General features: G+C 42.1%; 1 protein-coding gene across 1 annotated transcript; it reads right to left on the reverse strand.

Annotated features, from left to right (window-relative positions):
- Positions 1-3,549: 3,549 nt before the first annotated feature.
- Positions 3,550-22,064, reverse strand: LOC310779409 (uncharacterized protein; the record flags this gene model as incomplete). Its single annotated transcript, XM_083639944.1, has 3 exons — positions 22,024-22,064; positions 19,584-19,701; positions 3,550-4,328 (listed from the first exon to the last, which is right to left on the reverse strand). Exons 1-3 carry the CDS (start codon positions 22,045-22,047, stop codon positions 3,550-3,552), a joined length of 921 nt encoding a protein of 306 aa, XP_083496070.1. The 5' UTR covers positions 22,048-22,064.
- Between the last annotated feature and the right edge of the window lie 350 nt (positions 22,065-22,414).

Here is a 22,414-nt window from a genome sequence, read left to right on the forward strand (position 1 = left end):
CAGTCAGATGGTTTACTAACTATCTGACTGGAAGGAAACAGTCTGTAATGGCGGAAAACATCAAATCCATTTCATTGGACGTCGGGAAGGGCGTGCCCCAAGGTTCCATTTCCGGGCCTATCCTGTTCACTCTTTATATAAATAACATTTTTCTTCCTTCTGATCTCTGCAATGTCCATTATTACGCGGACGACACAATCTTATATTGTTTTGGACCCACCCCGGCACAGGCCGTCTTATCTTTGCAGGCCGCTTTTGATTCGTTGCAACGGTCCCTGTTCGATCTTAAATTAGTTTTGAACTCCACTAAGACAAAGTGGATGTTGTTCTCAAGATCTTTAAACAGAAATGATAATTTGTGTATCCGTACGCTTCAAGGCGACCAAATTCAATTAGTCCATTCTTATAAGTATCTTGGTATTTGGTTGGACACCAAACTTTCTTTTCATGTACATGTAGAACATCTCACAAAGAATTTGAGGAGAAAAATCGGCTTTTTGTATAGAAACAAGTCTTGTTTTTCACTATTGGCCAGAAAAACTGTTGTCCAATCTTTGATAATGTCAGTTTTTGATTATGGTGATGTGATTTACATGTATGCCTCTCCATCCGTCTTAAAGCCTCTTGATGCTGTATATCATAGCGCTCTACGTTTTGTTACAGGTGATGCTTTCAGTACACATCATTGTATTCTGTACGAAAATGTGGGTTGGTCCTCCCTGTCGGAGCGTAGAGATCAGCACTGTCTGATATTTATTTATAAAGCATTAATTGGGAAACTTCCACCTTACTTATCCGCACTCCTTTCTTGTAACAGTGGAGGTTATCAAACACGATCGCGGTCCTATATCAGACTGTCTGTCCCACGGGTGCGAACCGAACAAGGAAAGACCGCTTTTTCTTGGTTCGCCCCCAACAGATGGAATGTGCTCCAGGAAAACTTAAAAATGGATAATTTGATCCCGCTTGCTTCTTTTAAAGCACTTTTAGAAAGCATTCCTCGCAAGGTGTGTTCATGTTTTATTTGAAATTATTTAATTATGCTCTTGATGCTTGTTATTGTCTGCTGTGTTAACCTGTAATTTTGTAACTGCTGTATATGTTCTTTGTACACCAGGGCTCCCTTGTAAATGAGAGCTTGCTCTCAAGGGACTCTCCCTGTATAAATAAAGGTAAAATAAAAAATAAAAAAATAAAAAAAATACTTTGACTGAAATGTTTTATACTGAATTTAATTCTTGTAATCATGTTTGTCATTTTCAATAAAATGGACAAAACAATAACAACCAAATGGCCAATTTAATCCATTTTGAATTCAGGCTGCAACCCCCACACACTGCTGAGAAAGTCAATGTGGCTTAGTACTTTCTGAAGGCGCAGACCTGTGGAATAGCCAAATACTGACACCATGTGGAACGACACTGTCACTGCTTATAAAAAACACTCATGAGCAAATATCTGTTTTATTAGAACCTCAGTTTTGTCTTGATGTCCATGATCGGCAAGCGATTTTTTATCATCTATCTAAACTGGTCAAGATTCAAGATCTTCTTGATGGTCTGATGGTCTGACGGTAAATAGTCACCTCTGGCATGAAAGGTGATAATTAGCTATACAGACCAAATCAGTTTTTTTTTACCAGGCTGTAAACATGTTTATTTATGCTGTAAAGATTAACATGGGGCGCTCATTGGAGGAACTGCAGTTTTTCCTATTTCCACATTAGCATCAAGAAAGCCTGCCCCCTCGGTGGCGACTCTGAAAAAATCTCAACATGGCGGCGATCGTAAATGCAATCTTTTGATTTGAAAACAGCCCTTCATGATATATACAACTTTACAAAAGTTGTAACCCCTTGTAAAGGAAACTGTCAACCTATTTTGAAATATTTTTTTTATTTTTGACCAGCAGCTCTATAGGTCGGTCGGTTGGTCCACAAAAAGTTCCCCATCCTTTGGTGGCCAGTTTCCACCCTATAGCTCAGTGTGTTACAGCATCCTGAGTCTGTGAACAGGACATTTTGCCTGCAAAAAGCCCTCACATGTGTTTGTGTTCATGGATCTTCAAGTGCTTAATAAAATGTGTCAAATGAGAACTGGATTATCTGAACTGTATCCTATTTCCTCACTCGGAGAAAAATAAGTTAGCGGAGCGTCCTGCCGGTGTACTCAACTTTGCCCTACTCAGGAGCCACATTGACAAAAACACTTTTTCAAGAGCCACAATCAAAAAGCATGAACACAAAGAAAAATTCAAGTTCTGTCTGCTTTAAATGTTCGATATTCCTCTTCATAGTTGCGTTCCTTACGTTCTTTAGCCATTTTAGGTTCGTGCGAAGATAGTTTTCCCAATGTGACGGAGTTTGCACTTGTCTCACGCACCTGCAAACAGAGCGTGACACCTGAGATTAATTCTGCTGATAGTTTTGTTGTTTTTATTGTATTTCTTTTGTATTTTATTTATTTATTTAAGTGCCACTAAACTGGTATCCAGAGACACAGTAAACACAATTCTGCCTGATCAATCAGTCGTCTGCAGTGTTTCCACGTCACCGTATGGTACCAGTCCACAGCCCTGGAACCTCGACAGAGGTGCTACTAGAAAACGTACGAGTCGTAGTAGGTGGCTCGCTGCTGTCACATTATGTTGTGAGATGGAAGCGGATCAGGAAAACACTGAATTGAATAACAAGAAATAAAATATATACGCCTTTTGAACACCTTTATTTGTTGAAATCCTACGACAAAACATGAAATGCAGTGTGTGTGTGTTCAGACTCTCCATCAGACCCAGACGTCTTGTCCGGTGAGACCTTCACACCAGTTCAAACAGTGATGTTCAACCAGTGATATGTTCAACTGGAGGTCCGCTGACCACCACTGGTCCCCAAAGCCCCTTAAACTCGGCCTCAGTGAATACATCCTTTTATCAATTCTATTTTGTACAGTTTGTGTCTTCATGTCCTCACTATCACACCGATATTTCTACTTAATGGGATCTGGTGATAATTGCCTGTTTTATGTTTAACAGTATAGACCCCCATTTGCTCTTGTATTTATATTCTCCATCTTTGCTGGATTCTGTTGTAGGCTATTTCCTGCTGCATCGACTCAACGTCACCATAGGATTAATAAAGTATAATAATCATATTCCGGGGTAGGCCCCGCCCTAGACCAGAACAGGCACAGGAAACAGGATAGAAAAACAAAACAACAAAACAAAAGATGGACGTACCAAACAAAGTTTTCGAAGGAGTTATTGTAGAAACTTTGCGGATTCACAATATCACATATTTTAAGCCAATGCAGAAGCTTTGCATCCGAAAATTAATGGAGGGTTAGGATTTTTTGGGGGCACATGTTTCCATCTCCTTGGTTTACGCCCCCAGGTCCAGAAGCGGTGGAAACGGCTCCAGACTAGTGAGAACAAACAAAAAAGAAAATGCCGATCACAAACCTATGGGTGACGTCACACTCACTACTTGTTTTTACAGTCTATGTTTAAGTCCAGGTTTTGTAGCGTGAGCTGAACCCGGCGCTCTTCAGCAGTTTAGATGCACCGGTGTTTGTTCAGAGACGATACATAAGCAAAGGCTTTCTTGCACTGTTGACAGCTGTACGGTTTCTCTCCTGTGTGCCTCCGCTTGTGCACCAAGAGGCTCTGCAACGTGGCAAAGCTTTTCTCACATTCTAGACAGCTGTACGGCTTCTCTCCTGTGTGAATACGCTGGTGCACTATGCAGTTCTGAAAAGTCGCTAAGCGTTTCCCGCACTGCGGACACTGGTAGGGTTTCTCTCCCGTGTGGACGCGCTGGTGCACCGCGAGGTTCCCTAAAGTACGGAAGTGTTTTTCACACTGTGGACACCAGTATGGTTTCTCTCCGGTGTGAATACGCTGGTGAACTGAGAGAGCCTGGAGTGTGCCTAAGTGTTTCCCGCACTGCGGACAGGGGAGCTTCTCTTTAGTGTGGCTCCTCCGGTGAAGGTTGAAGGAACTTCTTTGACTGAAACTCCTCCCACATTGGTCACAAGCATACGGCTTCTCTCCAGTATGAGCAAGCTGGTGTTTCCTGTATCCATCTGACTTAATGAAGCTCTTCCCACACTGTTCGCAGTGATACGGTTTCTCTCCGGTGTGAATACGCCGATGCTCCTTTAAGCTTGATGCTCTAGTGTACGTCTGCCCGCACTGCTCGCAGATGTGACTTTTGGGTCCCTCTCCACCTCTGTGTCTGTGACTCTCTGTGTCTCTCGGTTTCCTGATTTGCTGACAGGCTGTGGAGGGGAGGGGCATCTCTTGATCTTCTGGGCGGGACCGGGACTTCACTCCTGAAAAAAAAGAGAGACAGAAAGAATGACAATTAGTGGTTAATCAATATGTGTTTTTCCAAGGGCCAATGTTGCTGGTTCGATGGCACGGGAAGCTGATAGCCAGTGTAATGCTGACTTATGATTACTACCAGAGATGGGAAGTAACAAAAGTACAAATACTTTGTTACTGTACTTCAAGGATAAGTTGAATGAATGAATGAATGAAATCTATATTACAAACATGTGAGAAATAAAGACAATAAAAACAATAAAAAACACAACAAAACAAAATAGTTCAAACAAATAAACAATATTAACTTGACATGTCCGAAAAGGAATAGGATGAACAATAATCATCTCTGTAAGCACCTGGTGATTGTCAAAGCCCTTCTTCATCCTTGTACCTTGTGAAAATTTCATGTTTGTAAAAAAAAATAGCTCCACATTCAGACTGTTCCACAGTTTCACTCCACGTATTGAAATACAGAAGCTTTTCATTGTCGTACGAAAAGTACACGCAAAAATGAGAATCCAGTCATTATCTACTCACCCCCATGCCGATGGAAGGGCATGGGGCTGAGTTCGACTGCAAAACACAGTTGCAGAATTCTCCTAAGTGGTTGGGGGCCAACCATCAAATGTAAAAAAGGCCTCCATACTGCTCACTTGGTGTAATTGAAGCCCTGAGATGCCAAGTTGACTTGAAGACGTGTAATTTACCCCCTGCTTTTAGCTGCAACAGTCTCCACTGTAGCCCTCAAGGTCTTCTTCTTCTTCCTTCTTCTTCCTACGGCTAAATGTGGATCACCTGAGCCTAATCCATGTAGACAGAGCCAACTATCAAGCAGCCCAGATCTTCTGTAGCAGCACACAGCCTGCCGCACGTCTCACTACATCAACACTACAATAGGAACCAAATGAAACAACAGAACAGATAGCAAGCCCTGTTCCATATCTGCTGTCCATACATTTTCTATACATAGCAACTCAAATCATGTTGATAATAGCCCTTGCTGCGCATAAGAGCAATACAAGGGTTCCAAGGGTAGCTCAGTGAATTATCTCACCAGATACGGATGGTCAGGTGATAACAAAGTCTGGGGCCAGTTGCACAAAACACCTTGAGTTAAGATTTTCCTTAAAGTCCGAGTTAAGGTGTCCATCAAATAAAATCAGTTGCACAAAACACCCTGAAGTCTTCTCCTTAAAGGAACAGCTCAGCCTAAAATCCAAAATACATATCTTTCCTCTCACCTGTAGTGCTATTTATCATCTACATCGCAGGGAGTTCCCCAAGCCCCGGTGGCCGGGGATTTCTCCGCCTACTGGCCTCTGGCCTACCGGTTACTTTATAGATCAAAAAAATAAAATAATTACAGTGCACCTGAACGCAACATACAAGATACCCGCTGAATTAGTGTCCAAATGTTCATGTCATTCTGGCCAATACTCCCCTTCTGTTATAACATTTCAGTCTGGAATATGGAATATCTTTCAATAATCTTTATGACTAAAAGACTAAAAGTAATCTCATGTGTAAAAATGACTTTTCTACATTGAAGTAAAAATGTGAATAATTAACTTGTTGGTTTTGGATTTATTTAGCTTCAAGGGCCCTATTCTCCCACAGGCCATCGGCGCTATTACGGGCCTTAACCGCAAAAAAACGTGCCTTGCGCCTGTTTCGGGAAAATAGCAATAGGCTTTAGGCTGCCAAATGCGCTTTAGGCCGAATGGGCGTGGCGGAGTCCCTGAATGCGCCTAAGTGGGCGTGTCGGCGCTAAATACCGGCGTACTGCTATCTTCCAGCCATCTTCCGACCTGGCCTACTTTTAGCGCTTTGCGCTTTTGAAAAGCAGGCCTAAAGCAGGATTCTGTGCACCGGGGACAGGAAAGTGAATGGAGAATACAATATATAGAAAAAAATACTTTAGAATACAATAGAATATAAGATTGCAACCCTTCTCAGGCTTTGGGTGAAGCTGTAATGCAGTTTCATAAATTTAGTTTAGGCTATCATAATAATCCCCATTTATGTGTAATATAGCTCTACGTTTTATTACCCCCCCCCCCTGAAATTAGCTAGGCTACTAATATTACTAATATTCCTAATTAATATGTATTATTATTTCATTCAGATAATTGACATTATAGGCATGTATATCGTTTAATGTGAGAGAAAGGGAGAGAGAAAGAAAGAGAGAAAGAGAGAAACTGGATAAACTGTTGTGTAGCGCTTCTTCAAACCCCACTCTTCATTACAGCTATTCATTACAGAATTGTCTTTTGTATTTATTTTTTCTGTGTGCAAAGCATAGTAGTTAGAATTATTTCCAAATGTTTCCCCCGTCTGTGGCAGCGGCGCTGTCCGAGGTGCTGAACAAGCCGCAGCGCATATCGGCACTCCCGGCGGGAGTAATTCCCCTCCCCAAACAGTGCGCGATGGTACATTTGAACCTGGATGGATAGATGAATAAACGACTTAAGTAAAGAGTTGTTTTGTAGCTATTCAAAATGAATGGTGGACAGATATATCACCTGAGTCGCCAGCACCATCTTCTCCTCTGCTGTGAATTTAGTGGAGCGGTTTTGGTCTGCCATATTGACCACACTGCGCCAGCTGCTGCCAATCTGGCTATTAAAGCCACTCTGATTGATTACTGAAGATTTTATTGAGAATTAACATATTTGTCAGTGCCTGTGGGCAGGGGGTGGGGGGGGGAGGCATATATAGGCCAAATAAAATACAATTACTCAATAATAAAATCCTGTAAATAAAATAGAATAAAGTAATCAGATCCAGTAAAAGTGATAGGTGTCATTCAGAGGATGTTGCATCGTGCAGTGGGGGAGAAGAGATAAAACGATATCATTCTGCCCAAACTTTCATCTAATCTCATGACATCCAGCCATAGGCTATATAATTTTCTATCCGATGCATTTAGAACATTATTTTCACTTTGATCTTGCTATAGTGTAGCGTATTTACATGCTTGCAGTATTGAAACTGCAGTTAGATTGGTTTGAGAAGCATAATAATATGGAATAATAGCCTATATATGGAGATAGACAGACCGGATGAAGGGAGGGGGGGGGCGGCGGAGCCCTTGGCTTTGTCTGGTTTTACCGGATTTGTCCAGGAATTGGAGCTTAAAAGGCAAGCGTGTGTCTCTTCCCTGCAATTCTCCAATGAGCGGACAATGCATAATTTTACGCTTAAAAGGCGTGGTTATAATGGTTGAGGCTGAGTTTAGCGCCGATACCAAGATATCAAGTGCGCCTTTCCACGCCCACTGCTTTGCGCTGCGGCTGGCGCTCGGCCTAGAAACTGCGCCGCTGCAACGATAGAGCCACAAGAGTGCATTTTTGTTCGTGTGACCCTCAACACAGGCTTTGCGAATCCCGGGCCACTTACTGATACTTATGCTTAAATTAACCCACTCATATTCTGGTTTATTTCAAGAAAAACATGTTGGCTAGTGGAAATTCTAATTGGCAAGTAACTTCTAGCAGCCATATTGGCAGGTGGTCAAAAAAGTTTATTTCAAGCCCTGCAGGGAGAGCAAGTGGTAACATAGGAGTGAGGGAGAAAAGGATCAACTATTGGTGTTTAAGACTGAATAATGACATCACAACTGTTCATTTAAAATGAGTTATTCCTCTAAACCTAACTTCAAATGCCCCAGATTTTTCCACGCCGGCGCCGTTCGGCCCCCAACCCTTAGCCAAATCTGGCCTTCTGGTATCGAGGACATTTCTTTGTGGTCCTCTCTATCATCAAAGTTCCTGGGTTATGGCATGACAATATTTGTTCGGCCCCCGGCAACAATCTGGGTTTCTCATGTGGCTCCCCATGAAAAATAATTGCCCACTCCTGATCTAGCCTCTTAAATTGGTTCTCAAAGTGAACCAGATTTATGCATTTTAGTTTAAAATTATAGGGGGCAATGGCATGGCCCCCCAAACCCCCCAAGAGGGTCCAAGAAAGGTCCACCCACCACAATCTCTCCAAATCCTGTGGGAAACATACAGTTATTAGTATTTTCTTTGTTCTTAAAAATATACATTGCCTGTTTGTGTTTTGCAATATGGATATTGTTTTATTTATAATTAAAGGAGAACTTACCTCCAAAACACTTTTTTTCAGCTTTTAACCAATATATATGACTTTGGGGGTGATGTGTGAAGAATTCTGGTCAGAATTTCCACATTTGACACCAAACTGTTGCCATTTTACCATTTGTATCATTTTTCAGCAGCATAACTGGCATAAGCGCCCTCTAAAGGTCGAACACTGCTTTTTTTTTTTTTCTCAAATGAATGGGAGATTAGGAACACACTGACGTCACAGTGTTCCCAAAGACTATGGGATTTCAAGATAATTACTCCCCTACCCCCCCTGTACCCTTTCGGCTCCTCAGAACTCCAAGCCTATTCCTATTGAAGTTTGCTCTTAAAATACTGAACCAAACATCGTCAAAGTTGGCACATGTCTTAATTATAGTTAGTTTCCCGCTGAATGTGTCACTACTTTATTAATATCTTACCTGGATAAGCTCGAATGATGATGTATATATTATCAGTCCGAGTTGGAAGCAGCTGTCTCCAGCCCAGGCAGGCGGGAGAGAGTCTACTGTAAACCTCATGCACTAGCTCCAAGCTCCGCGGGCGCGCGCAGCAGAGCAGAGCTCTCTGTGCTCTGAGAGCAGAGAGAGCAGTCTGATATTTCCGCAAACAAATATGGTCGCAGTTTAGCGCACATGTAAAATATAACGCTATACTACAACGTGACAAAGCTTCTCTAAACACATCGGCTACTATCATATTTCCCTGCATCCCTCCTACTGAGATTATATCGGTAATGATTTTGGACAGACTGAATGCGCGGAGGAGGAGGAGGAGAGATCTGCAGCTGTGCCCTGAGTAGCCCTGAGAGACACTCGCCTCGCTCCGACTACTGTGCCTGTCTGTGAAAAGCGTCCTGTCCAGTCGCACCTTCGCAAACAGATGCGGGATTCCCTCAATCCTGTACCCAATCTCAGACTGTATTCTCTGAATCGCACACCAGCTATTTCTGTCTGTGTTTGTTTGTTGCTCCGTGAGGTTAGAGCGCCCCATGCATGCAGCAGGCTGTTTCGCCAGCCGGGGTCTGGCAGGAGGGAGGAGGCGCAGGCAGCCTGCACTGCGCTGAGAGGAAAACTTTTGCACAACTTTTAACAAGAATCACGAAAAGCCCCCAAACTAAAATGAAAAAGGGACTATATGGCAACTTGGACGAGGGAGATGCCTACCTTTTCTTCAATACAATGGAAGTGGATGGCACTCAGCTTGTGGTGCTCAAAGCAACAAAAACATACATTTGAAACACTCAACAGCAATGTCTCTTTCCAGAAATCATGACTTGGTTATTCAAGATAATCCACAAACCTTGTTGTGAGCAGTTTGATGTCGGAACGATTGTCTTTATATTAGAACTACACCGAACTACACCCACTAGCTAATTCCTACATGAAACTGCAGCTACCTATCAGCTGTGGGAGTAGTTTAGTTCAGGCATCACCAAATGGCGGACCGCTGTCCGGGTACGGACCCAGACCCTGTCCTATGCGGACCCAGACTTATAACTGATAAATCAGGATTATTAAAGTTTGACAGACCGTTTCAATTTGAACTGGCGCAACGTTTCTACACTTTACGGTACTACGGTTCACCAGCCACAGACCAATTGCATGCATTGATAATCGCTGCTGCTAGAGGAGTAATGGCGGCTCCCGTTTCCCGGAAAAGCAATGAGATAAACAGCCATAAGTGCAGTTCTTGCAGAAATAGACTCAATAACAACAATTAACACAAACACTATGATGCACCAGTGGTTTTCCTCGTTCTTCTAAGATGGATGGATTGATTATTTGGACTGCATGTGGCGACGCTGATTGGCTGAAGGAGTTGTCTGTCAAGGCAAGTACTCCCGCCCACTGATATCACTGTGAGATAACGTTATCAGGATGGTTCTGCCAGCGGGGCACAATTCTCTCATTGAACAAGATAAAGTGGAGGAATTGTTCAAATGTGCTCAGATAGTTTTGGTTGAGACTGTTAAAACGTGCAGTTAACTAAAAGAAGAAAAGGGAACTCATGGTACACTTTTTATTTCCTTTTTCTAAAATTAAGCTCTCTGCTATGTATTTTACTTTTTCAATGCAGCCCTTATTTTACTTGAAAACGAAAATATCATTCATTTATTATTAAAGCACTTAATACCAGTTAAAGTGGAAACTGAAAATAATTTTTTTATTTGAAAATATATTCTTTCTGAAAATATAGTTGAAATACTGAATTACTTTATTTGATTTAACTCATTCACCGCCAGTTTAGGACTGCCAATATTTAGCACAGGCCAAAGATTTTCATAATTGTTGGTCATCTTTCAAGACCCACAGTAAATTATCTATTAGCACCAGAGTGATTTGCAATACCTCAAAATGAAGATGTACGTCTCTGGGTTCACCAGGGGAAAAAAAGTGAGCTTTTAGCATGTTCTGTACTCTACTTATAGCCATTTATATACACCCTGTTTTCACCCAAAAGGTCTCTCTGATAAAAGAAATTGCAGAAAATGGCATTTATGTACAGCACACAATATCATGCAGAACTCGCTCTCAATTCTTTTATTTTGAACTGTATTGACATCAGACATGTAAATATTATTCATTATGACACAAATGACAATATATATATATATATATGAAGTGCTTTTTTTACATTCAACAATACAGTTTGCTCAGTGTGAGTGAGTGTACAGACAGACACACAGACAGACAGACAGACAGACAGACACACACACACACACACACACACACACACACACACACACACACACACACACACACACACACACACACACACACACACACACACACACACACAGAGAGAGAGAGAGTTCTGTCCACAGCTGCAGCTAGATCGCACCTCCTTCCCCCTCCTTCCCCATCAGCGTTTTGCCTCCTCTGCTGCTCGTTTTCCTTCTCTCGTTCGGGCTGGGAGTGGGACGAATGCTGCGACACGACACAGGAACGGGTCCGCGGCTTGGCTTTGGGACCAGGCGCTGCTGGAACCGGATCGATCATGTTCGTCACGGGTTTGACTAGGCAATCCAGGTTCGCCCTGCAGCAAGGCAGCAGTGCAGCGCGCCGAGAGGCGTTTCAATGGCGTTTTTTCCTCTGTACAAGGAAGCGCGTTTCTCTGTTTTTCCTCCTTTCCTCCTTCTTTCTCGTTTCAAACAACAGCTGCGGTATGTGTTTGATAACATGCTGTCGGCTTGACTTTGAGGTTAGGGACATGTGTCTGTGTCACAGGCTGGGTAAGTGTTTGAACTAAGCGCTGCAGTAATAAAACCAAAAACACGTCAAACACGTCATTGGCGGGGAGGGCTATTTCTGATAAGACGTCAAAGACGTCTTTGGCGGTGAATGAGTTAACAGTCAGTGGTGACTATGCAGATGTTGATAGACCTATTAGGCTATTTCAATATATATGCCACTGAATCGTCACAAAAGTTAGACGTTGCGATGTTCCGGACCTTTGCTCGAGTACATTTTCTCTAACTGGACCTCTTTGAATTTTAATTGAATAACCCTGGTTTAGTTGAAAGAAAAAAGTTCCTACATGAAGCTGCTCATAAGTAGGTCTGTGGATTATCTTGCGTAACCGGGCCATTATTTCTGGAAAGAGACATTGCTGTTGAGTTTTTCAAATGTATGTTTTTGCCATTTTGAGCAGCACAAGCCAAGTGCCATCCAGTTCCATCGTAGAAGGCAGAAATCACTAGGACCGATATCTCCAAAACTCAGGCAACGAACACAAAACGATGTAGAACTTGTAGAACTCAAGGTGTTCTGTGCAACCGGCCCCTGGACCTTTGGCTTACAAACTCACTAGAAGAGTGCAGCAGGCAAACTTTGTCACTCCAGAGAGATACAGAGCGACGAGGGAACCATGCAGACTCACTCCAAATATCCTCGTATGCGTAAGCCGGTTCAGAGACAGTTTATTTCCAAGAGCCAGAGCTGCGCTCAACATGCCCTAACACAGTTATCTGAGATATACTGTATGTAGACTGTATATGTAGAATATATATATATATTTATATATATATAGATATAGATATAGATATATATAGATATAGATATATATAGAATAATATACAATAAGTATATGTACATCACTGATGATGTATCCCAGTTGCATTTAGAAGATGTAGTGTGCAATATGTCGGGTTAGGGCATATTGCACAGTGAAGCCTGGCCTCCCCTTTGCCAGGCACATCTATCAGATGTATGATTGCACTACATAGAATGTTCAAGAATGTACACACAGAACCAAGTTCAATGTCGATGCTTAATGTATATTGGACTGTGCAAGATGCTAAGGGGAATGTAAGTGGAATGTATATAGAGTGTACACAGAACAACCCTGACACTAGACACTTTTTACTTTTATTTTATTACCTCATACTGTGATACACTAGACACTTTTACCCTTTATTACTAGAGATGGGCCGATACCATTTTTTTCAGACCGAGTACGAGTACGAGTACTTAATTTTGGGTACTCGCCGATACCGAGTACCGATACGAGTACTTTTTGTTTTTGTTGAGTAACCACTTATTTTACCACCTTTTTTCCCCCAATTTCGTTTCATTGTCATGCCTTGTACTTTTAATGATACTGTAATGTTCAATTACCACAATGAAAATAATAACACTGCTGATTCTTAAGATACTGTTTATTTGTTTACAGTTTCTTTACCTTCTTTAAGCAGCACACACCAGCACAGCCAAAACCCAAAACAGAATTGAGTACAGCAGTATGTTAAATAATAGTAAACAGTCAAATAAATGCTTAGTAGTCACTCTCTGTAACTCTCTGAGTTTTTGTATTAATTGTAATACATTAAGGTACAAAATATAAAACAACTTTCACTTTCAGTTTTAAACCAAGGAGGTCCACAGAAAAATAAATAAAAATATAAAAATATAAAATAAACATACTCTGAAATGTGTACAACTAACAACTGTGCATTATATGGCATCAAACAGCCTGTGCTATATAAGGACTAGGTAGGTATCAGTCAGAGTCAGGAGTCCCAGGGTCAGACTCTTTTGGAAAGGTAAGTGGCAGGTTCTTTTTTATGAAAAGAATCATCTCTGTATTTTCAGCTGTGAGCCTATTTCTCTTGTCATTTAGAATGATTGAGGCTGAGCTAAAAAGCCGCTCACTTTCAACACTACTGCATGGTGCTGAGAGGTATTTTTGTGCCAATTGGGCCAGAGTGGGAAGTCGCGTTTTGTTACCAAGCCAGTACTTGAGAGGTTTGTCTTCTCGAGGAATTGTGGGCTCTGCAAGGTATGTATCTAGCTGGATTGCAGCAGTCGCTGGAGTGCTGCTGCTGCTCTGTGATTCACGTTCTTCTGCTATTTGGTCAAACATACTGTCCAGACTGCTGCAGGGCTGGTCCCTCCGTGGCCTTCTGACAGGTGGCTCCTCCATCTCCTGGTGGTCCCTCTGTTGTGCTGCTTCCCCACGAGATATTTTCTGGAGCTCCTGTACCACCATCTCTTTGGCCAGCCTGGCTGTGTTGGAGTCTGAGAAATAACGATCCTTATATCTCCAAAAGAGAAGAGCAGAATAGAGAGAATCGAACTATTTAGTTTACAATAGTTTACAGTTTGCGTTTTTAGCAAGCAACAATAAAATTGTATATTGTATTGACAGATAAACAAAAAACTAGAACTACTGTACTATGCAATAATATCAGGTAAGCTATAGATCTTTTTTTTTTAATTGAATATGCAGCCTAGTGCCTATTAAGTCTTTTAGGCTAACATTTTGCATATTCTCCCTCCTTCAAACTATAGCCACATACTGTACATGTCCTGCCATAAATTAAGTGGCTATTTCTCTTTTCCTATTTTTGCATAAATACAATATAAGAGAAGTAGTTAGTTACCTTGGATCAAGTATGCTCGCGATGCAGTAGAGTAGGGCTGCAACTAACGATTATTTTGATAATCGATTAATCAGTAGGGTTAGTTGTCGATTAATCGATTAATCGGATATATTGAAATCGCTCAGAAATGCTTGATTTAACCCTTTGATGCATACAATTCCAACATTACGATGATTCTAGTAGTCCCTGCAACATAAGTCTGCATCAAAACATTCTTGTTTATACTGTATTCATTAGTGGTTTATATTGGAACACTTCAAACTTGCATACAAAAAGGGGGAAACCACAACCAAGTTAAATTGTAGAAAACTGTTTTTATTTACTCAAGAACATGAACCGAACCAGTGCTATTTTTCTTTTTTCTGTCATTGACTGTCCATCAGTGCGGTACATCTTTTTTCTTTGTCCCCTCTTCTACTGTATTCAGTGGTAAACTTTATTTTAAACTTGCAAAGAAAATGAAGAGGTTTTTTTGGTGGTAGATGTTTTTTCTTTGTCCCCTCTTGTTTATAGTATACTGTATTCACACTGGTTTCTTTTAAACTTGCAAAGAAAAATGGGAATCACAAAATCACAGTTAAATTTAAAACACAAAAGTTAAATTGAAGATAACAGATTCACCCCTTCACCTCCCCTCTCCTTCACTGCCTCCTTCCTTCAGCCCTTCACCTCCTCTTTCACTGCCTACTTCCTTTAGCCCTTCACCACTTTACTTCCTCTCTCCTTCACTGCCTACTTCCTTTAGCCCTTCACCACTTCACCTCCCCTCTCTCCAGATATCTTCATATCTTCTTAAATAAAGTGCTTTAACGGACCTGCTCCTGGAATGTGTGTTCATATTTTCGCTCCATCAGTTTTGTGAAGAATGTTCTTGAAGGAAGAGTGTAGCCATGGTGGAGGGTGTTAATCATGGCAATGAAGCCTGCATCTCCAACCGTTGACATGGGCCTCATGTCGGTGACCAGCATGTTCAGGACACTGTCTGTCATGATGGCTGCTTGCCTTGGTATACAAGCCGCATTCCCCACAACGAAACGCCTCATGGTGAGTTGTTTTTTTCTGAAATGAGAAAGACAGTATGAGCGAGTATGCCTAACAGCACTATTAACATAAAACTCAATAAAACTCACTCATTGATGATTTAGTTGATAATTGCTTATGTAAAGAAGGCCTTTATATAACAGAAGCCTCAAATGAAATTTGTCCTAGCTCACTCCTTACATTAAGATGCGCGCGCTGCACACACACACACACACACCAATGAACAAGGGACAACAACATCTCTTTTAGCCTTAGTTTACAGACCAAGTCTGCTCTACCACTAACGTTAGCTAGCTAACGCGTAACGTTAACTAGCCGGTCGGCTATAACGTTTAATGTTGTCGACCTGGATGCGGGCGCAATGCGCATCGACTGTTAACGTTAGATAAACAAAACAAACTATCTGCTGTCTGCTCTACCACTAACGTTAGCAACGTAACGTAACGTTAGATAAACAAACTACCGGTATCTGCTGTGAGACGAACATTTCCACTTCAAACAACAATACACATGGGTCTAATAATGTAACACTAGTTTACATGCATATCGAGTTTGTAGTAGAATAACGCTAACTTACCCCGCTGCTGAGCTCCCTTGGCACCATCCAATGATCCAACATGTTTGCGTTTAAGGTGTTCACGCAGGGCCGTTGTGCTGCCATGCCATGCAAGATCGGCTTTGCACATTTTGCACGTAACAGACTTTTTATTTCCAGTTAATATGAATTGCTCCCAAATTTGCTAAGTTTTGGGTCGAGCTGCTGCTTTCTCCTCGGCCATGTTGCCAAGTTGTTTGTCGTTTACTGCGCGTGCGCAAGGCGAGTGAGGTAGTCGGCTCCGCGACAGCGGGGCCAGGGAGTGACGTAGCCAGCACTGCGCCGCAGCAGCTGCGATCAGCTGTTGTTTTTTATCAACAAAACAGATGGCTCTGCGGTCCAACTAATCGCGAGGCAACGAATCGATGATCAAATTCGTTGCCAACGAATTTGATCATCGATTTTAATCGATTTAATCGATTAGTTGTTGCAGCCCTACAGTAGAGTGGATTGTCCTCTGTGTCCTTGAAGCGTGTCCTCACAGCTTGCAGTAAGGTTTCCTTCATCGTTCTTATTCCACGGTCCTCCTCTGTCTCTCTGGCCAGCAATCTTTGAAGCACTGTGACGGCAGGGATCACATCTGACGCTGATGCATCGGCGCTGCTCACCTTTAATTGATTGATTGAATACTTTATTAATAGTTTGCAAAGACAAGCACAGGAGCGTAGGCTACAGTAGGCCTACAATAAAAGGTCTGCTAAGAGGGTTTTAAACGCAAGCATTATAGCGCTCAATTCATCAAAACATTTAATGACAGACACATAGACAACGCTATTCAAAAACATATCAATGAGTAGAATATAATTGAAAATAAAAATTATGTACCTGTCGTGTTAACTCTTCAAAGGGAGACAACACAGCGATGGTCTTCTCCAGGAGACTCCACTGGTTTGCACTGAGGGTGTCGGGGAGGTTGTGTTCTGCCGCAAACAATGCAAGGGCTCGCTTCTGCTCAATGAGGGACTGCAGCATATAAAAAGTACTGTTCCAACGGGTCTGTACGTCTTGTTGGAGACGTTTTACAGGCTGGTTGATAGAGAGTTGGATATCTTCAAGCTGGGAGTACGCCAAGGGGGAATGTTTGAAATGGCCAACTATTCTTCTCCCGACTGCTACGGCATCTGAAACACTTCGCTGAGCAAGAACGCCTTCGTGGACAGCCAGCTGGAGTGTGTGAGCGACGCAACCAATGCTCGGTAAATCAGCATCCGCGAACGCCTTCTTCATGTTCGAGGCATTGTCTCGGACCACAACGTGCACAGCTGCCTTTGTAATCTTCCATGTTTGAAGCATCCCGTTGAACGTGTCAGCTATTACACCGGCTGTATGTGACCCACGACACTGTTTTGCGTGGAGCATAACTCTCCGGAGGTTGAACTCACTGTCTACCCACTGGCAAGTTAGGCTGATGAGGGACATTGGACTCACGCTGCTGCTCCAAATATCCGTGGTGAAACTAGCCGACGACATACCACACAACAAGCTCTGTATGTGTTCTTTCACAAAGTTGTTTATCTTGGGCAACTCGGTCTTGGCGATTTGTTTACGGCCTGGAATCGCATACCTGGGCTCCAAAATGTTAAGCAGCTTTCGGAATCCCAAGTTATCTACGATGGACAACGGTTGGTCATCAAGGGCAATGAATTGGGTAAGAGCCTTTGTTATTTCCAATGCCTTCGGATTGTCTTTCGACATTTTCTCTCGCTTCTGGAGTGTTTGGCGTAAAGTTGGCTGTTTTAGCCTAGCAGCGCTAGCAGCCTTAATCTCCGCGTACTCAGCCTTGTGTTTCTTCGCGAGATGTTTTAACAAGTTGCTGGTATTGTACGCGCTGACTTTCTTTCCTCCTCTCGATATTTTCCCAGCGCACAAGTTGCATTTCGCCAGGCTATTGTCGTCATCGTCTATCTTAAAGAAGGTCCAAACCGGTGAAGACGACATGTTGTTGCATGTTCATTCATTTAGGAAGCGTGTGTTGTTTGTTGAGCTGAGCAGCAGGCAGCACCGCGCGCACGTTTCAATGGTAGGCGGAGGCGGAGCCATCTATGGGCCGTTGTGTCACTGCAAAAAGTAACCTCCTGTTTGCAGTGTACTCGGGCCAGAGTATCTGGACGTTCTTCCGATACCGATACGAGTCCTGGAGTACGGTATCGGAGCCAAGTACCGATACCAGGATCGGTATCGGCCCATCTCTATTTATTACCTCGGTACTTTTATACCATTATCTTTATTACCTAACTTATTGTCTTGTCTAAACGCACCTAGGGGATTGCTTCAATTTCGTTGTTCTTAAAACTTGCTTTGTGACAATGACAAATAAAGCTCATTCATTCATTCATTCAAAAGTTGTGCGCAGCGCTCAGAGAAAGATAAAAGCAAGCTCGGGTTGATTACCTGACGCTGTGAAACAATCAACACCCCTTAAATTAAATTAAACTTTGACCATTCAATTTGTCTTTATTGGCTCTCTTGCATGACATGCTTTAGTGATGATTGGATCTTCAAGTGCTCAATAAAATGTGTATGACTTTCAACTGGATTGACTGAACTGTGAATATTCTATTCCCTGTCGGAGAAAAACGTTAGCGGAGCGTCGTTCCGGTGCGCTCCGGCAGCACTTACACCCCTGACCACAGCGTGCACGCACACGCACACGTGTACGCACACACAGTACATGAGAAATGGCAAAAGACAGTGTAGATAAGTAAATAAATGCTAAACGTAAGAGAAGGTGACTCTTTGTGGGAATATAAAGGGAGGGAGAGGAGAGGACTGGTCAGCAGATACAGCGGTTGACTATGACCTGTTGCAAATTTTGTTTGAAGGCGTTAAGTGAGGTGAGAGCTGAGAGTTTGAGTGTGTTATGTTATGTATTCCAATCGCCAAAAACATCACATCACAGACTTTTGGGATGATGATGAGCATGGTGAAATTGCATGGAGGTTAAGCGATAATTGCTGTATGAAGTGTGCAGGTTAGAGAGGTCGTGAGGTGTCTTTCCCAGGATTCTTTTGTAGACAAGTGAGCAGTGCAGTACCCTACTTTTCACCATTAGGTATAGGGCTGCCACGATTAGACGACTAGTCGCGATGACCAAAATCGCCGCCGACGTATTTGGTAATCGACGTCATCGCATGTTTTTTTTTAGCTGAAAAAAGAAAAAAAGGTTTGTTTTGTTTCCCCGAAGCTGCTGCCGGCGGTGGCCTCACTGGCTGGCCTGGCCTCCAGGCGTCTCCGTCCTGTCTTTGATGCACATGCGCAGTACATTGATGCCAGAAATAAATATGCTGCTACATGCTCTAACATTTAAAGTTCATGAAAATATTATTTCTGAGTGAATTATCATCTTTATTTTCTTTATTTTTAGTTGGCACATGCTTAAAACAACTTGAAGCTAAATTTAGAAGCTGATGATAGCTAAATCAGAGCGATTGAGTAATTGTGCGATAAGCTGCAATTTATGATCCGATTAGTCGACTAATCATTGAAATAATCGGTGACTAGTCGACTATCAAAATAATCGTTTGTGGCAGCCCTAATTAGGTATCATGCTTCACCACAGATTTTGGCAGGGTTTGGTTTTTCTTTTGTCTTTGTGTGTGATGTCATCAAAGCTGTGAGCAGAGCGAACCTGAGGAGGCCGGACGAGTCGCGTCTTCCTCAGTGGAGATCCACTCCGCTGTTCTTCTCCTCTTCTTCTTCTTCTTCTTGTGGCTGGACTTCACTGGAGGTGAGAGACCCAACTCCTCCTGAGAGAGAGAAAAAAAAACACGATTTCAGACGGAAGCCCGTCTTTATTGTCACACGAACACACTACAACACATGCATGCGGCCAGAGTCAAATCAAACTCTCTTTTTATACCACTAGATGGCACTATGACTCTTTAAATCTCCATGACATTGGGCTGGGCTCCATGGAAAGCCTTTTGATGGAAAGACTAACATTAGGTGTGTTGTTTTATAGATCTGTAGTTTTCCTTTGGGAAAGTAACACATGTTAGATATACTGCAATTGATTGTCAGTTGAATTGTATTTGTACCAAAAAAGCTGTGTCCAGTAACCTGGAGCACTTTTCTATTTTGAGATGTGTTTGAGTGAGAGAAGATCCTGTAACCTGCTGCAGTTTTGAATAACATGTAGGTTTTGGTCTGAGTGGAATGTTCTATGGGTATCTCTGATCTCTGAACTATGGTATCTCTGATTCTAAATATAGCGGCCCCGCTTGGTTTGACCAAGTACAATTATTTTTATAAGCATTTTATGAAATGTCTATGGAAAAAAAGAATGATGGATGAAATCCCTATATGCCTAAACTGGAAGGGGGCATGACTTTGGCTTTCTATTAGGATTAGACTGTTTTGGTGTCAATATTCAGTCTTCTTAATATCAATATTTGACCTCCATGTCACCTCTCCCTGCCCCTGTTGGCATCATCGTGCTCGCTCTCTCTCTCTCTATTTTTTATTTTTTTTTTGAGAAAGGGACAGTGCATATTAATGAACAGTACAGTCAGTACATGTAAATATGCCAGATTATAGCTCGAAGGCTAGTTTCCATCTGGAGTCCTTTGGCAGGTTGAAAGCAAAGTGACAGAAAACACATACATACATTACATAGGAAATATACAATATCAGTAATAGTACAATTAGTAAAAGAGAGAAAAGGAAAAATAAATGATGAATGCAAAAGTTAGTACATGTGTGAGCATCCTTCACAATCACACATGGTCACAAGACTGGTTAATTCTCAGCCACGCCTTCAGATGGCCCTTGAAGGTGGCCAAGCTGGAGCTACCCCTTATAGAGGGAGGTAGGCTGTTCCATACAGCGCTTCCTTTAAAGGATAGCACGTTTTGACCAAACAGGGTTCTTCTGAGCGGAACTTCACAATCCCTGTTGGTGATGGCTCTAGTTAGCCAGGTCGGATTGGCAGTAGATCTATATTTAATAAAGGTTACAAGAGGTGGAGGTGCTAGGTCATGCAGGACTTTGTATATCAAGCAGGCAGAGGTGAATTTCCTGAAGTTGTCAAAGCTTAGCATGTTGAATTTGGTTAGAATATTGCAGTGATGATAGGTGAAGGGTTTTTTATCTAGGATTTTTAATGCTTTTTTGTAAAGTGATTTGATTGGTTTAAGAATTGTTGAGCCTGTCATAGACCAACTGGCTAAGCAGTAGCTCATATGTGAGAGTATCATGGAATGCAGGAACATCAGAGCAGCACTATTAGATAATGAACACCTTATTTGTCTAAAATTACACAAATTAAATTTAATAGTTTTCGAGATCATTTTGACATGACTCCTGAACGAGAGTGTGGAGTCTAACATAACACCTAAGAGTTCTACTCTGAACACAGCAGAGTGAACATTGAAGAAATATTATAAGTAGGCTATACTGTAACACAAGTGGTGTTTCTTGCATGATGTTCAGGAATGGATTACTAACCGATTCTGATCTGAATGGCTAAGATTATTAGATCAAGAGAGATTGACTCATCTCTTGTACTAGGGTACACTTCTATCATCTGAGCTATCTGGTAGCCTACTCACTTTCTCTCTCCTTTCAACTTTATTCAATCAGTCCCGCTGTGCTTGACGTCCATTTCTAAATTCCTAGTAAATACAACCAGATTCTTGTGGTCAACTTCCAGCCTGTTGTTTGAAGTTGCTTAGCAACAAACCCCGCTCGCGTCGTCGCTCTGCTATGTGTCACGCCATACAAAAAAGAAAAGAAAAATGTTCAATGCCATGTTCACATTAAAGGCAAATCTGATATGCTGCTAAAGTCAATAATCATCATTATCTTGATTGGTTTCCCAAATCTGATTTGGGAGTGTGTCCGCACTGCCACACAAATCTGATTTGCATAAGTGTTTGGTTGTGCTTGTGGGAGATTCGAGCTGTCAAAAGGCAAGAGCATAAGGGAACAAAGGCTCGCTCCTGGCCAATACCGCGGTGGGTTCCGTAATAACGCAGAAATGAAACATGAAACGACACGCTGACCATAACGTTACATCACTAAATGCTAAATGCTAGTAACCGTTAGCTAGATGCTAATAATGACGTTACCTCAAGCTCTCTCGGCAAAATCATCACAGGTTGACCTCTGTTCCCTCTGTACCGGCCGGCTCCACATTGTCCTCTTCCTCGGATACGTGAATGAAGACACTATATTGCAGCTGGATTCTTGCTAAAGCTTCATTGTTGACATATCTACCACCACAGACAGCTGTGCTGCTGGCTGGAAAGTGAGCAGGGATTTCTGAGCTCTGTTCCGTTTGTCAGCAACTGACAACCTAACTTCCGGCCAGGTTTTCTTTTTTCAAAATAAAAGCTTAAAGATCAAACTATAAAATACACTAATTGAATTGATGTCCATTGAATATACATGCTGCATACCCATGGAATTGTGATATTGCATTTAGATATATCATTTGGTATTGGTTAGGCCTCCAGCTGT

This window comes from Poromitra crassiceps (genome assembly GCF_964638095.1).
Source record: "Poromitra crassiceps genome assembly, chromosome: 7".
Lineage (NCBI taxonomy): Eukaryota > Metazoa > Chordata > Actinopteri > Beryciformes > Melamphaidae > Poromitra > Poromitra crassiceps.